Here is a 20890-nt window from a genome sequence, read left to right as displayed (position 1 = left end):
CGTTTTATTTATAAATCATATGATCCTGTTTTTTTTTTAAATTCTGCATTTTTATCTTTCGAATGTCCAAACTTGGAGGTAGGTACCGATAAAATAACATTTATTTTTCAAATAACTTGAGCTATAGATTTAGAGAGAATATATGTAGGTATGTTATAATATGCTCAGCTAAGTTAAGGGTTAAATTAGATAGGTGCCTAGCAGGCGCGTGCGGTGAATATTATCAGAAGAGATGCTGAAAAAAAAAAAGTTTTTTCATTTAGTGGGTGTGATAGTACATATAGGTAGATATCTTATTAAAATAAACATTGCATATAATCACTTTTGTAAAGTGCGCTTTCACTATTATTAAAATGATCCGAAATAAGTTTTCTAAAATTAATAATAATTAATTGTTGATCATATATTAATTGACGGAGCACAGGAGCAGGCGCGTTTAACGGTGAAGTTGTAAACATTTGAACAGTACCGAGGTGTTCTAAAGTTTTGGTTTAATTTCAATAGAAAGATTTGTTGGATTCTCTTATCTCTGTGACTCGTTGAACAATACAACATAATAAACTTGAATGCGCGTGCGCGGAAATTCGAACATTTGTAATAAGACTGAACTCAAAATGAAGAGTAGTATTCAGATTCCACTATATTAAACGAATACTATCAAGTCCATGGTACCTTGACATAGGAAATTCGCTTACGTATTTAGGTATGTGAACTAAAAAAAATGTTTTAAATTGTAAATTGCGAGCGCTCGAACATTCTAAGATAATTTAAGGAATATTTTTAGATTTTTTTTTTCTTATCTATAATTTTTAATAATAAAATACATATTCTTACTTTAAAATATTCAAGGGATGCGCCGCATCCACAGTATGTACGGACGAAATGCGCCTAGTACATAGGTACCTATTTATTCAAGGAAAAAACACTTGTATAAATTTGTATATAACTTCCTGAAACATCGTACTTGTGTATTGTGTTAGTTACAAAAATGTGTTTATTTAAATATTGTTAGTATGTGTTAATAAGGAGATTACACCTTTTATTATCTCAGTACACGCACATGTGAATTTTTCACAGATTCGTTTTAATTTTTTCAGAAATATTTGTAGATAATGTCAATGTAATGTTTTACGTTTGATGAATCTGTAGCCATATTTCTCCGTACAGTATTTCTAAATTTATTTATTTTAAAGAAACAAACAGTCGACAATGAAATAATAATATTTTTTTAAAATACCGTTTAAAGACAGACCAGCGAAGTTTCTAAATAAGAATCATACATATTATTAAATTGTGTTTCAACAAAAGGGTGTGTTTATGTGTATTTGTATGAGAGTAAGTGTAGATGTGTGTTTATGTGTATTAGTGTGGGAGTAAGTGTTCAGGTGTGTGTAAGTGTGAGCATCATCAAATAGTAAGTGGGATCGTATCGCGGCCAGAAATAATAAGTCTTCATTTATTAATTAAAGGGCACGTAAAATATATCAATAGATGAAAAAAAAGCATTATAGTTAGATAATTATAAGCAAGAATACTGAACTTTCTTTTTTTTGTGCATTTCTTGATTTATTTTTGAAATTTATATAAGTAACACAATTATTAAGGTAAGTTTGTTACGGTTTTTAAACATATTTATATATAATATTGTGTTTTTAATGCTGTTCCTCCAAAAAAAAAACTCGTACCTTGAAACGACTGAATGAGGAAGTTCGGTGTTTTTTTAAATATTTTTATTTTTATTTGATAATATACTATCAACCTAAGCCAATTAAAAAAACTCTTATTTATTGTATTATCATCGCCATGATTTTTTAATGTTTTGTAATTTTGAAATTACCCTCCCGTGACGTCCTAGTTGTCATCGGTGAGTTGTCCTGACTGGTGAGATGGCTTCCCGGAAACCGGATCATTGGTGGATTCGGAAGAACTTGTGACGTTGTTCATGTTAATTTATTTATCAAAAAAAAAATTATGCTTACCATGCAAGAGCTATTTGGTTTGATTATGGACATGGTTGACATTTTTTTTTTTAAAGGTGTTTTTGCACCTAAAGCGTAAGACTCATCATCTTACGTTCATTCAATAAAAATGATTCAGATACCATGCGATCGGTTTACCAATACGGTCCCTATGCACCATCTGGCGCGGAAAAGAAATGATGGTGATGAAATATATGTTATTTTGCTGGAATTGAATATATTTAGATTTTGGAAATTTGAATTTATTTGGAAAGCCTAATAATACATTTGAAATTTTGTTTTATTGATTTATTTCTGTAAATACGTAAATTTTGTTTATGTACTAATGTTTTATATTATCTGTGTGGTTTAATAAAATTATAAAAAAATAGGTACTAGAGTACGTATTTTGATGGGAAGTCAAAATTAATCTTCATTTTTATCTACAAAGTAAAATTAAGGTTTCTGTTTGAAAAATATAATATGTTAACGATTTTTCTTAACATATTTAATTACCGACTACCGACAAAGACACTTTAAATTTTCATACAAATATACACACTTTCGTAGATAAATATCGATATTAGTTTATACCGTCTTAGTATATACCGATGAAGATAGCCGATCATAATTTTTTACATTTACATTTACATTTTTTTTTTTGCACCACAACAGGCCAGGAGGCCTAATTACAGTGGTGAATTACATCACAGAGCACCCAGGCTTGAGAAAAATCACAGTTTTAATTTTTTGTGTTCTCACCGGGAATCGAACCCGGAACCTTCCGTGCGTGAGTCAAGCGTCTTGACCACTACACCACGGAGGCCGCCGCGGCCCTGGGCCCGTATTACAGTGGTAAGTTAAAATTTATCATCAATTGTATCTACAAAGTAAAATTTAGTTTTCTCTATGAAAGATAAAATATGTATACAACTTTATTTCTAAATATGTTTAATTACAGCTTACCGATGAAGATATTTAAAATTTTCATTTAAATATACACATTTTCGTATATACCACCATAATTCGTGTCAATTTTCTTTCTATACCGTCTCCTTAAGCACCGTTGAAAATAGCGTTCGTAATCTCGTCACAGCTAAATGTAAAATATTAATAATACTTGCGATTATTTTAATTTGAAATCGGGTCGTTAAATTTACTCTAGGTGTGTGTTTTATAATATTTCGTTCGTATCTTGCGCATCGTAAAGTTCGATTTTATAAATTCCTAAAAATGATATTACGTGAGTACATTAAAGGTGAATGTACTCTCGGAGAGTTTTTTTATTACTCTTGAAGTATCTCAAATAGCTGTATTTTACGATAAAAATATAAATATGGTAAACGTAACAAGAGTAAAAAAAAACTTTTTTGAAGCATGGATTTAAAAACCACGTAGGTAACTTCCTTATTTTAGAAATAATGTAATTTGATACAACAATGTAACTGATAAAAAAAAAAAAGGAAATGAATTTTTCGTATTTTATGATTTACCCAAATATTTAAATTTTGGGGGCCTTTTTCAACAAGTTTTTTACTTTGTTTTATTTTATTTAGGAAACATACAGTACAGTTACATAGTTTTATATTTTACACAGTTAGACTTCACTCTAATGGACCAGTGAAGTTTCCTTATTATAAAGTTATTATATGTAAGGTTATTAATAAAAGTACAAAAAAGAGAAGGAAAAAAAAAGGTAAATGGAAGTTGATCAAAAATTAAAATTTAAGTAAAAAAAGTTATTTTAAAGTTTGTAGTTTGTAGTTAGTTTTGACAAACGGAAATAATATTAAAAATGAAGAAAATTTGTAAAAGTAATTAAAATTTAAGAATTAAAATAAAGAATGAAAAACATGCTCAGATGTAAAAATAAAATAAAAAAGTAATAACATTTTTAAAAAAGGAAAAAATATAAATATACACAAACATATTTTAAGGGATTCAAAGAAACGATGAGAAGAATCTTTAAGTGAAATATAAGACAATAAATTTAAGTCAATTTAAAAAACATCTTCAAAAATAATATTTATATTGGATCTGTGAAGTCTACGAAGTTCGGTACTAGATATTTACAATACATAGGTTTCAAGGAATTCAATAAATTGCCACAAAAATTTAAAGTACCAATTTCAAAATATAGAAACAGGACGTGCGAATTGAAGAATTATTTTTTCCAGAAGTACTTTGAATAAATAATGTTAGTTTATCCAGAGAATCTTGAACATCTTAGCGCATCCAGCGCATCTTGAACACATAACTTTTAATATTTTACCGTTTTTGCTTGTATATGTCATTTTTAATACCTACTATTGAAATGTTATTTGTGTTTTTTATACTTTTTTAGCTTGTATACGTAATTTTAATACGTTTTTGAAATATTCTTTTTAACCTGTATTGTCTGTGCGCATATTTTGTTAATTTAAAAAAAACTTTTTTTATTTTGTACTAGTTCAGTTTGTATATATACATACATGTCATTTTTAAACTTTTTTTTTTTTTTAATTTTTCTTTCCCAGATTGTATAATGTATACATCATTTTGAATTTATTTCCATGCCTAGTATTATGTTTATTTAGTTATTTTTAAATATTTTTCATACCCTTTTTAATTTGTAGTATATCATAGTTTTTATTCTGCTTTTGTAAATAATGTTATAGTTTAAAATGTAAAAACGTCTTTAAATAAATGTTGTTATCTGTATGTCCCTAAATGAGTTTTTTTTAAAACTCCTTGGGAATATTATATAAAAAATATGTATAATATGTTTTCAATTTAATAAAAAAATAAAAAATAATAATAATTGCACATTATAGTAAGAGCAGCAATATATTGATTTTATATGCATATATAATATAAGTAATTAAAAGTAGTTTTAAAACTATAAAAACATGTCAATGCAGCAGAGAAAAAGAAAGAATAACAGGTATAGCAAGTAATCTTTCAAATTTGAAAAAGCAATATAAGGAGAAGATTTTAAACCAAGAGTAGTCGATAAAATTTCATTAGTTGTAAATAACTCAGTATTAGAAAATGGGAATTAAGTTGTGTTATAGCGGGGTTCAAACCCCGGACCTCTGCTCCGTGAAACTAGCAACGAGACCACAACCGGATTCAAATAATCACATAAATATTTTTTTATTTGTTTGGTGGTTTGTATCGAGTTCAGAATTTGCTTTACTGTTATCTATCTCGAATTACGATTGTTATTATAATAATTATTATGATTTAATTAAGTTATAAGATTATTATTCTATAATTGATTATTTATTTGAAATGTACATATTTGCCACAAGTGGCTTTTAATTGGAAGTATTTTTTATCTTATATCTAATGAACAGTTGTACAATGTTCACAAGTTACACAGTTATCATGTACGTCCTTGTTTAAGATAATATGATTTTATACTTTGCACTCTGAGATTGAATCATTTATTCCTGACCCTTTAGTCTGTTTTGATCTTTATCCCTCAATGACGATGCAAACTATTAATTTTGAAGTGTAAATGGTAAATACAACGGAATATAAATCATCAAATTGTGTTAATATTGTTATTAGATAAATAATATCCATCATGTGGGTACCATGTACAAATGCAATGCCAGATAGATCTCGCTGTTTCCCTATCCACACCCAATGGAGCATAGGGCACTGAGTTGGTACTAAGGAAGTTCAGTGGTTTAAACAAAAATATTTCTAAATAGACCATCAAACTAAGCCAATTTTTTAAATTTATTTTATTTATGTATCGTAATATCAGCGGTACGATTTTTCAAAGTTTTATAATTTTGAAATTACTCCGTCTGCGACGCCACAAACCCTCTTCGTTGAGTTATGCTGATTGGTAAGTTGGCTTCCCGTAAACCGGAAATCTATCACAACACTCATCGGTTGATTCGTTAGAACTTGTGACGTAGATCATTTTTTTATTTTTTCATACGTTTTTGAGAAACTTTCCCTTACAATTAAATGCTTAATTTTTTACCACATGTAACAAAAAAAAAATGTATCCAATTTCCCGTAGCACCGTATCGTGTTCATTTTTGTTGCACTGAAGGTAAGGTGATCAGTCTTATACTTCTTGGCTCAGTCCAGTAGCAATAAAATATTGCGGAGTGGAACCACCTAAAAGGCCATATTTCACATTCGCTTGCCAGGAGTTGAACCCTAAGCCTTGTGTGACTTATCTCCTCTAGGTTTTCTTTTTCAGGACTATTACCTGAAGGAAGGCTTCTATATAGTCAAAAACACTTGTCGAGGGTTATATTTCTATTTCACACACATAACTGTATTCTTTATCTGCACAAACAAAAGGAATAAAGCGTAAATGAACAGCACAATGCCACAACCAGTATATTTAATATGCAGTTACTTTAAAGGTATTCTATAAAATAATACAAACAATAAAAACACTCCTTTTGATAGATACACTTGGGCCGCAATTATGAACGCTATCTTCATCGGTACATATCGAGACGGTATATACTATAGTCCTTAAAATGAAACATGATTAGAATGACAGTTGTCAGAAAAAGTGACGACGTAACTTTGTAGTAACGTCAAAGGAGTAATTTATATTGACACACGAAAAATCATTTGTATCTGGCGTGTTAATTTATTTTTTTAATGCAATGCTTGAAACATAAATCAACATCAATAGATATAATCAGCTTTAAAACTAAAAGAAAACTAAAAATAACTTAGTTACTAACGACGTTAGAGATGGGACAAATTGATCAATGTAAATTGATCGAATAAAAAAATAATTCATTCGATGTTGTTCATGAAAAAAGTATAAATGTCTTATTTTTTGGTGAATAGTTGTGTTTAACACACTATAATAGGCTTGTTTTTGCGTTTTTTATATAAATTTTCGAAAACAGAGTTTCATGATTGCATGAAATAACTGATAAAATCGATTTGATCAGTGATCAGTAATTTACCATCACTAATGAAATTAGTTTGACAGCTGTCATTCTAATCAAGCTATATTTAAAGGACTATAACATCGATATTTATGAACGAAAATGTATAAATTTCTATAAAAATCCATAGCATCTTCGTCGGTAACCTGTTATTGAACATGTTTAGAAAAAAAAATTGTGAACATTCGGTATTTTTCATGCAGAAAACTTAGTTTTACTTTGTAAATAAAATTGAAGATAAATTTTTATTTCCCATTAGAATACGGACCGTAGTACCTATATACAGGGTGTTCTTTAAACCCTGTCACATCTGAAACCACGATGATCAGTATGAGCAAGAAGACATATTGGCACATTTAAATCAATTTTTAGAACGACTAAAATCTTAAAAAATAATTAAAGAAAAAAACAAATGGTTGCTCCCCCCTTGCTTCTCCCCTGCAGAAGTAAGCAACCATTTGTTTTTTTTTTAATATTTTATTTTTAAACGTTTTATTAGTTCTAAATATTTTTTTTAATATGCTTATATGTCTTCTTGCCTATACTGATAACCGTGATCTCGGATGTGACAGGGTTTAAAGAACACCCTGTATAATCTTATTATACCTTCTCATTATGTCATTATCCACACCAGTGGCAGTAATTCCGAAAAGAAAATAATTTATGTGTGCCTATATAATAACCATGACAATAATTATATGTTGTTCGATATTAAAATCTGTAAATAATGAAATATATATAAACATCATATTATCTTCATTAATTTTACATACACAATATTAAAATACAAAATTATTTTACATTGTAAATTAATGAACAAGGTTTGAAGTAGTCCGGAAACCGCGTAAGCGCATCAAACTGAAGCTGACTAAACTACTCATAAATGAGTAGTTTTACGTTTAGGCCAATAACTATTTTGTCGGCGTCGGCCTTGCTTAGTACGCAATTGCCGATTTAAATTCAATTATGCTGTGTTGTGTCGTTTGTAAGTGTCAAAATATTGCTAGGATTAAAAGGGACAAGGGTGGAATCACATGTCATGTCTATTAGTAGCGAATTCACAAATAATATTATTTAAGTATTTGATTATTTTGCCGTCTGTCAGGTTGTTAAATAAAACAAGGTGGACATTTTGCTAGTATTGCTGAGGTAGTCGAATTCTTTACCCGGCTTTCTATTAATAAGCCTAATTACAATATTAAACGGAATTTATTTACTTAATAAGTTAATGATTATTTAATGATTTTTTTACGTTTGCCTAATAAAAGTATCTGGGTTTTTTTTGTGGTCTAGTCAGTAGTATTGGTCAGTATTTTTTTGAGGTAAAACATAATATAACAAAAATGATCTTATATTTGTGTTATGATAATATATTGTTCGCGGTCTGGCAACATTACGCGATCACTCCACGCATGCGCGCAGGTGGGATTTCGGGTAGGGGGGGCGCATCGCAGACTTTAGGGCACAATACAAACTTGGTTCTACGCGCCTTCTGGTTCAGATTTTTATGATCCAGCTATTGTATATTGTATATTATATATTAAAACATTAATTGTACCCCATCATGTTGATTTGAGTTTCCGTTATGGATCCGTTATCGGTTTATTCAAATGATATCACTCATCCAAATTTAATTGTTGAAGATGATTTACCTATATGAATCTAATTAGTATTACTAAGTTAGTACTTCTATAAGTTAACATAATTCATTTCATGTTCCCAATCGTGTCACCAGAAGTAAAAATCTGCTATTCTTCAAATCTTCGCCACTAACACAGTGCGAGATGAAGATAGATTAACTTAGTTAGATCAAAATATTATACAGGTGTTCATTAAACCCTGTCACATCCGAAACCACGATGATCAGTATGAACAAGAAGACATATTGGCACATTAAAATAAATTTTTAGAACAAATAAAAATTTTAAAAATAAAACATCTCAAAAAGCAAATGGTTGCTGACTTCTGCAGGGGTGAAAAGAGGAGGGGGAGAGGGGAGTCTGATACACCACGGACCGCGCGGCCACGCCCCCCTCACTTCTCCCCTGCAGAAGTAAGCAACCATTTGTTTTTTTTTAATATTTTATTTTTTAAAAAAATCTTTGTTCTAAATATTTTTTTAAATATGCTAATATGTCTTCTTGCCCATACTGATCATCGTGGTTTCGGATGTGACAGGGTTTAAAGAACACTCTGTATATTGATTGAGTTCTTGAATTCTTGAATATATATTGTATTCTATTGCCCTTTTTTGTCTTTGCTACATAGTTTTATGTCCTTTTTATTCAGCTTCTTATACATATGTTTCTTCATATAACTGTTTTAATTGGCTTAGGCCGTATATATAATAAATAAATTAATAAAAATGTGCATACAATAATAAGATTATTAATTTCAGATGCCTTTAAGAAGCTTTCCTGCTACATAATGCAGGATGACCGATTACAGCCTCTTTTGACAGTTCTTGAGAATATGAAGATTGCCGCTGATTTGAAGATGGATATTGAAAAGGATCAATGTGAAAAGGACGAAGCTGTGAGTACAAAACAATATTTGCTTCTCCAAAAATTATATTTTAATACAATAAACGACTCACAGTCATCCTATTTTGTACATTAAAAGAAATGTTAATATGTAATACATATCTGTGCCTCAAAGGCAGACGGATGCAAATGCAAACGTCAAATGTTCAACAAAAGCCTAAAAAATCTACTTTCTCTAAGTAATTTCTTATAATTTATAGCATGAGTTTGTATTTTCAGTATCTCAATACATTTGTTCATTCATTATAAGACATTTTTTCAAAATCAATGGCGATGATCATAAACTGGATACGGAAATCGAAATGTCATTTTATCAAATTCTGGATTTGCATCCGTCTGCCTCTGATGTACAGATTTACATATCTCTTTTTGTTCAAAAATTCGTCCAGATTGGGTTTGTTTCAAGTCAAGGAGCCAATTCGTTAATCCACTCTCATACACCAAATACGTAAACATACCAATAACATCAATGTTGTAATTGTTTTATTTACAGATTGAAGAAATTTTAACAATGCTCGGGCTTTATGAACACCAAAACACACGCGCTGCTCGCCTCTCAGGCGGACAACGAAAGAGGTTGTCCATAGCGTTAGAACTCATCAACAATCCTCTTGTCATGTTCCTTGATGAACCTACAACGTGAGTAAAACCTATAATAACAATTTACATTTATAATGAGGAAGTTCAGTGCTAGAAGAAAATGGATTTTAAAAAATGATTTTTTACATGTGGTAAAAGTTAAAGCAATAAATTGATTAAAAATTATGAAAATGTGGGGAAAAATAACAAAAATGATTTTAATAAAAACAAACTACTTTGAATGACATCACTAATTCTTCCGAATCAACCAATGATAGAGTGTTGTGATAGATTTCCGGTTTATGGGAAGCCAACTCACCAGTCAGGACTACTCAGCGGAGTAATGAGGAACTTCAGTCCTACGGGTTGGATACAGAAAATGTTTTCCTGCGTGGGGTAAAAATTAGAACATTAAATTGTAGAGCAAAGTTTCTTGAAAATGTACGGAAAAAATATTTTGATAAAAACGCACTACTTTGAATGACGTCACTGGTTCATGTGAATCAACCTATGATCTGAGAGCTATGGAAGATTTCCGGTCAGCTTGTCGCTTCTGGACCAATGGGAAGAACTGAATGCGAATAAGCGGAAATGAACCTCTGACGTTACACGCGGAGTTATTTCAGAAATACAAAACTTTGAAAAATCGTAGCGCTGACAATACGATATTTAAAAATTGAAAAAAAAATTTTTGACTTAATTTAATAGTCTATTAACAAATAAAAAAATAAAAAAACCACTTAACTTCCTCATTATAAAATTATTAAAAAAATAATAGTGCTGATAATACAGTACATAAAAAAATACTTTTCGAAATTTCGCTTAGTTTGATAGTCTTTTAACAAATAAAAAAGCCACTGGACTTCCTCATTAATAAGACGCTTAACTCACGCACGGAAGGTTCCAGGTTCGATTTCCAGTGAGAACACAAAAATTAAAATGTGATTTTTCTCAAGCTTGGGTGTTCTGTGAGAAGAAGAACTGCAGCAATTTTATATTTAATTCAGCCAATGGCGCATTTGATTCAGTGCAAATGTACTCGGTTATCAAACACTCTTCACGTGTCTTATAGAACCTTGGAGTGTAGCGCTAAACAGTGTGAGGTCAGTGGCCAGATCTGATATCCGTTTTCCAAGATTTTGATTAGCACAGAACCAATCTATTTCTCTATTTCAATACTGTAAAATGTCTATTAAATGTCATTCTTTGACGAAGATGATTGATTAAAGCAAAATAATTCATTCGTACATAATATTGTGAGGAAGCGCAAGTTTAACCTTTATGTATTCATAATATTATTATTGTAAACAAAGTTATTTGCCTGATATGAATAAAAATACATAAGCTTCATATCAATCCACTTATTTATTTCTGGCGATATGTTTTTGCAATGTACATAATTAATTTAACAATAACTACAAAAATGGAACCAAATAATTTTAATTTCAAAGATATGTTAATGACTTATTTTAAATATAGATAGACATGTACATATGGTTCATAATAGCATGACATCATAATGAATAAACTGAAGTAGATACTTCTTGCAATAATATTATGCACGTAGATGTTAATAAATTTTCTAATTAAAGTAATCTTATATAAACCATATGGCATTTTTGGTGCAAGTACTAATTATTTATATTTTATACTAACAAATTTGACATATACAAGTTATCATTGAACTCCATGATAATTGGTTAAGAAACTACTGATTTCATAGTCATTTTGGTTGTCATTGCTTGAAAATGGCTCTCCACTTAATCATCTACTTCACTTGTTCTTCTAGGTGACGGCTAATATTGCAGTTCAAGTGTATGACTTATCTTAATTATTCTTAAATTTTTCAGTGGACTAGATAGCTCATCGTGTAGCCAGTGTGTAATGCAATTGAAGAAATTAGCACAGCAAGGAAGAACGATTGTCTGCACTATCCATCAGCCATCAGCAACACTGTTTCAGATGTTTGACCATGTGTATGTTCTTGCACAAGGAGAATGTCTTTATCAAGGAACAACAGCTAATCTAGTACCATATTTAGAAGCTGTCAATATGCCATGTCCAAAATATCACAACCCTGCTGACTATGGTAAATCCTTCATATAAACTAGTTTCTTTATTTTTAAAAATGCTTTATTAAATAAAACATACTTTTTCAGATTCAATAAAGTTAATTTAAAATCATTCTTTACTTTTCAGTGATCGAATTGGCATGCGGAGAATATGGCATGGAAAAAATTAAAACCCTTGTCACTGGAACGGAGAATGGAAAGTCTCTAGAGTGGTTTAGAAACCCGTCGGAAGTGCTCGACCTCAAGGTGCTTAGAAAAAAGCATCCTCTTGGTAGTTCAAAGAGAACTAATAAACTCAAAGGACTAGAAGAGACACCAGAATCTAATCAACTTAAAGTTCTCATTAGAAAAGGGTTTTTGATGGCCAAAAGAGATATGGTAATACATATACACTGATATTTTTTTATATTTCGAACACACACATAAACATATTCTTATGTGTGCTGTAATAATAACAATGTTTATATGTATAATTTATTAGTTAAAACCCATATTTCTTAACCTTCTGTTTGAATTACTATTTTATTTGTTTACAAACTTAAAACCATTGACAGCTTACTAAAGAAATATTCATCATCATCATTCCCCTTTCCGCACACAGTGGTGCATGGGGAACTGCATTGGTAAGCCAAATGTAGGGTATTTCAATCATCTGTTAGATGGAGGAAAGGTGATCAATCTTACGCTTAGGTGCCAGTCCAGGAACAATGTAATATTGCAGTTATAATAATAAATAATAACCTTCAAAATCAATATATCACGTCCACCGAGTTAGGAATTTAATCCAGAACCTCAAATGTTCAGGGGGATAAAAAACACGGTTCTGTATGTGGAATAGAACCAGAACCCTGGAAGAGTATTTTTGAATCGATGTCTGCTCTCGGGTAAAAATCCTGAATAAGAAAATGGAGTGGAAATAAGTCCACCTCGTTGTTAAGTGGTTGGCGTGTTCGTCTACCATTCACGAGGTCCTGGGTTCGAGACATTTTCTCGGCTTTATATGTTTCACCATCAATAATTGTTGATTGAGATTGCTCAGCAAGAACCGTAATGTAGAACATCTTGGTTATGGATGTATTTTGTCCATGGATACTTATTTCAAAATTTTAAGTTAAAAAAAATGACAATAATTGTTATTTTTATTTCAGACACTTACACATTTAAGAATTGCTGTAAATATCCTTACTGGAATAATGCTGGGCCTATTATTTATCGATGCTGGAAATGAAGGATCACGAGTACTGGACAACTATAACTTACTTTTTGCTATTCTTATGCACCATATGTTTTCAACGATGATGTTAACTATTTTAACGTGTAAGTATATAGTTATTACATTTTTTAAATAACTTGGTATGAGTATTTAAAGAGTACCTACTTATCTAAGTTACTTATTTAATTATTACCAAACAGTTAGTTCATAATGGACAAATATCAAATTTACAACATGTTCAAAAATGAATTCTTTGTTACAGTTCCTATGGAGATGTGCATTTTACAAAAAGAGCATTTTAATAGATGGTATTCATTACGCACGTATTATGCATCTGTAACACTTGTTGACATACCCATCTCGGTGAGTTGAAAAACATCATAAACTTGGATACTAGAAATCCTATTATTGATTTTGAGTAGCACATTTTTATTATTACAATAATTTATTTTGGTTTTCAATTTCTTTGCTTAATAAAATAATTTTCATGATCCGTATATACATACCTTATATAAACATGAATAATGTTTACAGGTCAAAGTGCCACAGTTAATAAACCTGATAACCTATCAAATATAATGGTTTTGTATTTTTTCCAAACAATATCAAAGCAAATATTGTTGGTGTATCTTTGTATAATTGGGTCAATAAGTGATTTATATATCTAATAGATTTACGTCTTTGACATTATTCCTAACGTTTTGCTTTCCTACTATTCTCATTATGTGATTGTTCACCTTCAAGGATTTTATTTTATTAGATTTTACCACATTGACCCCTTATAATTTAGTAGTACAGTAGAACTCCGTTTATCTGAACTCCAGTAATGCAGATTGCCAAATACCCAAATAGCTATCAGAAAATAAAAAATTAAGCTGTTACGATAACAAATAAAAGTTTCTTCCTCAAAGCAATTAACTTTGCTGGACAAGTTTAAGTGAGTTTTTAATGTGTTTCCAATTCGCTTTATTATTTCAAAAGCAATAAAAAGTTCTTGTAGAGTAAACTTTGGGTTTTCTTTCAAAACATTGATTTAATTTAATGTTTTTTTTTTTTTTTTTAAGAAATATTTGCGTTCTTCTGATTTACCCAAATATTTGATTTTGAGGGCCATTTTCAAAGAGTTGTAAATAACTCACTATTAGAAAATGGAATCGAGTTGGGGTAGAGTGGGATTCGAACCACGGACCTTTGGTCCGTGAGTCCGAAACACTAGCCACAGGACCACAACCCGATTTGAGTTTAATCCAACTATCCAGATTTCTGAATATTCAGATAACCTCTAATACTCATTAATCCGGATAATTGAAGTTTTATTGAAAAAATAATTATTCTTGCTTAAAACATGAAAAACATAGCATTTGATTATATAGAATGATATTTAAAGCGCTATTTGCATGAAAATTATGCCAATAATACTGTACAATATATAGCTCAATGCCAATTGTAGCTACAGAGCACATGGGCAGTTGGGATTTAAGTTCCTTATTTACAATTTTGTTCAATTTAAATTACAGGTGGAATTAAAACTGTTTTGAATTCTGTACCCACTTTTCATTAAAAATAATATTTTTTACATTGAAATATTTTAATTAAAAAATATGAGCTGACAATAAGTCCAGCAGCTATAGAGCATATAAGCAGTAAAAGTTTCAGCCTCTATTTATAATAATAATTAAATAAACCGTAATAGTGATAGGAAGAGAGCTTTTTTTTATTCATTGATTCACAAATAATTTTATTTATATTTTATTTTTTGGGACACAAGTCTCAACACTATGGGACTAAAGTCCTGTGTTGAATTAGGACGAATAATATAATTTATAAATAACACTATACAAAACTAGAACATCATTAAAATATAACATCATTTTTATATGTGCGTTCATGTGTGTGCGTGGATGGCTCGGAGTGTACATTCGGTATTTTTATTTATTTTAATTTATTACCTCCATGGAAAACGCAAATGTCAACAATTATCTTTTTTTCACTTAAAATTCTTATTTATTTTTTATTTTTTGTCACATTTAATGTTTATATCTTTTTAATTTATGAAAACTTAATTGGTCTTTTTATGTTAAAAAATTGTTGTTTTTAATACTGATTTTGTATGACTGTATGTTTTCTAAATAAAATAAAATAAAATAACACAAATCAAATCGATATAAAAAGAACAAACAAAAATAAGCACGGTTTACATGAAACAACTAACTCAAATAATTGGAAAATGAACAAAATACTCATTAGTTAGAGATGCGAGAATTATCCCAGATTTTTTTTTTGTAGTTTTTTTTTCAGTCTGACTCATGATAGTTAGTTGTGATTAATTTTCGCACAAACTTCTGGATAGAGTATGTTATAACTTAACAACAGATAACATTGCAGATTGCACAGTTAACTCCAATACTGTTAATGTAGTTCTTTAGAAAGTTATTGGACATGTTCGTTTTATCAAGTCAAACTAGTTTTTAAAAAGTTGGCTATAAAACTGTAAATTATGTGAAAGTCTTAAAGAAAACCTCCATCCACAGCGCTAGTTTAAGCCGTGTAACTTAAGTAAAGCCAGGACTATATATATAGTATATTGTCTGCAAGATCCATATGTAGGAAAGCACCACAATTTGAACTACAACATTATAAACATGTGAGTTAACAATGACCATGTTTTATATCTGCGTGCTCACTTTTACTTTACCAAGACGGGATGTACAATGAATTAAATAAAGTTTCATACTCTGCCTTTTTAGTTTGATTATTTTTGCAGTTGCTGAATAATTTAACCTTTACATTTCAGGTAATATGTTGCTTCCTATTTTCGATAATTGTGTACGCAATGTCTTCCCAACCACTGGTTCCCTTCCGATTCGGAATGTTCTTTACTATATCACTTCTGGTCGTCTTTGTTGCACAAAGTGTTGGACTTATGATTGGCGCAGTTTTCAGTGTTGTGGTAAGTATTATAAATTAGTTTGTACTTTCATAAGAAAACAGATAAAGAACTTTGCAAGCATCTTACCAAAAGGATGAGTGAAGTTGAAGTTCTGGGATAGTATCGTGGAATCTGGATCAGAGGTCTAAGATTTGAAACCTGCTCTGTCACAAACTGTTTCCAATCCTCCGTGTGTTCATTTACTAACTATATAAAAGTGTCCACATGAGGTGTTACATAGGGTACTGCATTGGAAAATTAAATGCAGCGTATTTCGATCATATGTTACATTAACGTAAGTTGGTCAGTCTTACGCTTCAGGTGCCAGTCCAGAGACAGTAAAATATTTTAGTTTAAACAGACCTGAAAGGCGGAGATGTTAATTGCTACACAACATGGCAGACTTATGCCTATTCAATTTCCTTTTTCAGGATTTTTACATGAGAGTTGCCTTTGAGTAGAAATCACTCGTCCAAGGTTCTAATTCTATTTCACATACATAATTGTATTCTTCATTTGCCTTGACAATAAAAAAAATACTAAGGCGCACCCAAAAGAAGCCTATCTAATATATTTTTTTAATATTTTATAAAAAACCTTTAATCACCTTCAATGTACTCTTCGGGAGCTAATGCGCTTGTCGAACCTTTTATTCCATTGTTGGAAACATTTTTTTAATCCGTCTTCCGTGATATAGCGCATGCCTCTGTCGTTTTTTTTCTTCACCTAGGCAATTTCGGCAAAATAATGTCCCTTTTCTTTCAGGGGAGTAAAAAAAAGTCACAGAGGGCTAGACCAGGGGGGTAAAGTGGTCATACCTTTATTGGTCAAAAATTGGTGCACAGAGTAGGCTGTGTGAGAACAAATTTGGCACTCACACTTCTCATTCTCAAATCTTTAGTTCCAATTTGCTGCACTAAACTCCAAGTCACTCCAGATAACTCCATAATTTATTTGACGGTCACTTGTCGGTCTTCTACTATGGTTTGACAAATTTTAGAGACAATTTTGTCGGTTCTGGCCGTCGAAGGACGTCCAGGGTGGGGTTGGTCATCAATTGACATTTCCCCTCATTTGAAACTGAGAATCCAATCAAACACTTGAGATTTTCCCTTAAAATTTATTTATTTAAAAAAATCCAAGTACAAAGAATAAGTACCTACTTTGGCGGACTTATTGCTAAAAGCAATATCTTCCAGCCAACCAAAAAACAGACTGATAAAATGAAGAGTTGGTCAATTTTTTTAACTAAAAACAAAAATTTATATCAAAAAGGTACATACATAAAAAAAAACCTAATTAATAAATAATAACAGCTGTTTTTTAATTGGGAGATAAAGCTTGCACATATTAACTTTTAACAAGTACATTATGTAATACATATTAAAGGATTAGGAATTTGGAATCAGTTAATGAGTGTGGAAGGAGAAAGATAGAGGAACCAAGGAGAGAAAAGGGATAAAAATAAATAATTTCAATAAACAGTAAAATATAGGTAGTTCAGGATTCTGAGGATATGTAGTAATGTTTTAGGCGTTTCTTGAAGGTGGCTAGAGAAGGTGCATTTTTTATATGAAAAGGTAGTTCATTCAACACCACTTTTATAGACCGATGTTAACATTTTAAGAGTTTCTGTAGCAGTTTTCCCGCACAGGAAGCAAATCTTTACGGCCCCGCGCTCTATCATCTATCCCAAAATAGATGAGCCCACAAACAACTGACGCAAAAAAAAACACACCGGCCAAATAGAACCTTCTCCAGCAAAGACACTTAGCATGCTGACTAGAAAAAGATACTACCGGTAGAACCCAGTATATACCACAAAAATTTTACCCGCCACAATGTTAGTTCAGGTTCTTTTAAGTACACCTATGTAAATCATACAAAAAGAACTCAAGATATAAAAAACCCAATTTATGTTTTATTTAAAATATTGGTATCCATACATTTATTTATGGACTGGCGCGTATGCGATTACAAGCTTGAATATACAAATACTAATTACATTTTAATTTTCTTTGTGCCTATTCTGAATAAGGCATTACTATGCATAAGATAAAGTATTTTTTAGTAATTATTTCCTTGCAGAATGGAACATTTTTGGGTCCAACAATTTCTGTACCAGTGATGATGTTTGCCGGGTTTGGCGTGACCCTTCGTGACCTTCCTACATACCTTTACTGGGGTTCTTACGTATCTTATCTCCGCTACGGGCTCGAAGGATTTGTTGGTGCTATATATGGAGAAGGAAGACCAACACTTGATTGCAAGAAAGAAAACTATTGTCATTACAAGTATGTGTACCTACTAAATATTTTTTATTTCAATTCTGTTGCTTAACCATCTAAGAATGAATAATAATACAAATAACCATTACTGCTATTTCTACGGATGATATTACTAACGTATACACAGTATGCACTGAAGCTATTTAAAGTATATACACTACAAATAGTATTATTAGCTTTAAACAACCACAAATTTGCCTACAGCTAAGGCATTTTTTGACATTTTTTCCCATATTGAGGTATGATTATCTGTGTTCACATATTTTTAATTTATTAATCATATAATACAAAGTAGGTATATATATATTTCAAAGTATAATACTAATTATATTCTCAGTAGTTATCATAACTTTTAAAGACTAAACTAATACTATGTGACAACATAGAAAAAAGAAAGTTAAATATATTTATAACTATATAAATCACAACAAAATATAAACCAAAAAACGGTTTATTACATATTTATGGAAATAACAGTTTGTGAGTAAATATTTTAATAGTTTACAATATTCCACAGCTACGCCCATAACATACCTTGTTTGCCCTTTTTGCATCCTTAATAGTTGTCCTGATGTCTTGCCATTACATTATTATTATTATTATTACATATCAAAACCGCGTTATGGTCCTGTAGTAGTATTGTGGACTCACAGCCATAGATCCGATGCTCAAATCCCATTAGAATGGGATTTGAGCATCGATAGATCACAACTCGATTTCCGTTTTTCCAGCACAAGTTATTTATGAATTTTAGGAAATGGTCTGAAAATTTAAATATTTGAGTAAATAATAAAAACTAAAGTATTTTTCTTTTTTTTTTAAATACACATATACATTTATATATTTTACCAGAATAAATTACATAATTGAATTGACAGTGAGAAAACCTGTACTAAAGAATATATTTAACAAGTTTGGTTTAGTTATGACAGAATCAAACTGATAAACATTAATTAAATATTTTTTTGTCACTAAAATATATTGTTTTGCTGTTTTAGGTATCCTCAGAAGTTTTTATCAGAAATTGCTATGAGTGGATCTCAATTTTGGAATGATGTTCTTTGGCTGGTGGTTATTTTAGTTCTCATGAGAACAGTTGCATTCTTTTTACTGCGGTGGAAACTCGTTGCAGTACGATAAATAATGTTGATGTAATCATTTCATATTTTAATTTAAAGTTATTTAGTATTTATTGACTTTCTTAAATTATGTTGTCTTGTGAAGAGTGAACATTCCGTGTTTTATACACCGTATAATTATTTATCTTTAATTTTTGATGAACTGTATTTTCTATAAATATAAATTTAGTCATTGAATTTGCATGTTACTTGAATATTTTGAAAAGTTTAAAAATACTTATAATAATTGGTAGTGTCAACATTCTAGTATCAGTTGATTTTTCAAACCTTCTCAAAACATGAAAATCTATGTGCAATGTAAATATTTTTTTTATGTGGCTGTGAAACATAAATGCAAAAAAATGACAATACAAATCACATGTCCTTATCTCTTGGATTAGAATAAAATAGAGATTTTTCATTATTTAATTTCTTATGGCCTGTGTGACCACGTAGACTATAATCCCCTATTAAAAATCTAAAATGAAAATTTATTCCCAGTGGGATTTTCAAAATAAATAAAACATTAATAAAACTACAAAGAGCTTGCCATGAAAAATTTTATGGGTCTATTCTTTTTTTAATTGTGAATTTTATTGTATATTCAAATTAAGTAATTTAAAAATATGCCTAAATAGGTTTATAATGCATGTTAAGGAGTATTTTTATAGAAACCAAAATATGCTCTCTGGGCGAATCATAAAATATTTTATTTTAAATGTCATCAAAAATAATGCTACAAGCTGCATTATTATATTTTATAAATTAATGTTATCGACTGTTTAAAAAAAATAAAAGGAAGTCAATCCTTTATGGAAATAATAAATGACCTACAATTTCTTTAATATTTTATTCAATTCAATTTAAATTTAATCTTCTTAAATTTTCACAGCCGTTAAAGGTAACGAGTATGAATGACACACGGCATAAAAACCCAGAAAAACTTATTGTGCAAGTTTCAATTTGTTTATCAGAGATGGGAATATTTAATGAGACTTAATATTTAAATTTTTATTTACTATACTTTATAGATAAACATGAATATTTCTATATATAAACTTGAAATAATGATCAATTCCAACAAAATTCAATGTGACACTAAAATAAAAAGGTAGAACCTTATAACTTTTAACTATTTTGATGTATTGAAATTTCCATTGGTCATATTATGCTTGTATTCCTTAATTTTGAAGGTAAATAATCATTCATAAGCTATTATAAGAAACGGGTAGCTGAAGCTGTTGTATGTTTTAAAATATTTTTTTCAT

General features: G+C 30.1%; 1 protein-coding gene across 2 annotated transcripts in view; it reads left to right on the top strand.

Moving 5' to 3' along the window:
• The window catches only part of LOC148274026 (ATP-binding cassette subfamily G member 4), a 64008-nt gene extending 43589 nt beyond the window's left edge, over positions 1-20419 (top strand). For both annotated transcript variants that reach the window (XM_088237728.1, XM_088237729.1), the window contains exons 4-12: positions 9279-9415; positions 9917-10062; positions 11853-12091; positions 12202-12452; positions 13223-13391; positions 13550-13650; positions 16082-16237; positions 18305-18510; positions 19503-20419. In XM_088237728.1, coding sequence (XP_088093854.1) covers positions 9279-9415; positions 9917-10062; positions 11853-12091; positions 12202-12452; positions 13223-13391; positions 13550-13650; positions 16082-16237; positions 18305-18510; positions 19503-19644 — 1547 coding nt within the window. In that variant the 3' untranslated portion in view covers positions 19645-20419. The remainder of the gene's footprint in view (positions 1-9278; positions 9416-9916; positions 10063-11852; positions 12092-12201; positions 12453-13222; positions 13392-13549; positions 13651-16081; positions 16238-18304; positions 18511-19502) is intronic.
• Positions 20420-20890: the final 471 nt, after the last annotated feature.

This window comes from Micrasema longulum, unplaced genomic scaffold (assembly GCF_059751315.1).
Source record: "Micrasema longulum isolate JH-2025_06_02 unplaced genomic scaffold, ASM5975131v1 h1tg001776l, whole genome shotgun sequence".
NCBI lineage: Eukaryota > Metazoa > Arthropoda > Insecta > Trichoptera > Brachycentridae > Micrasema > Micrasema longulum.
This window is presented reverse-complemented; position numbering and strand designations above follow the sequence as displayed.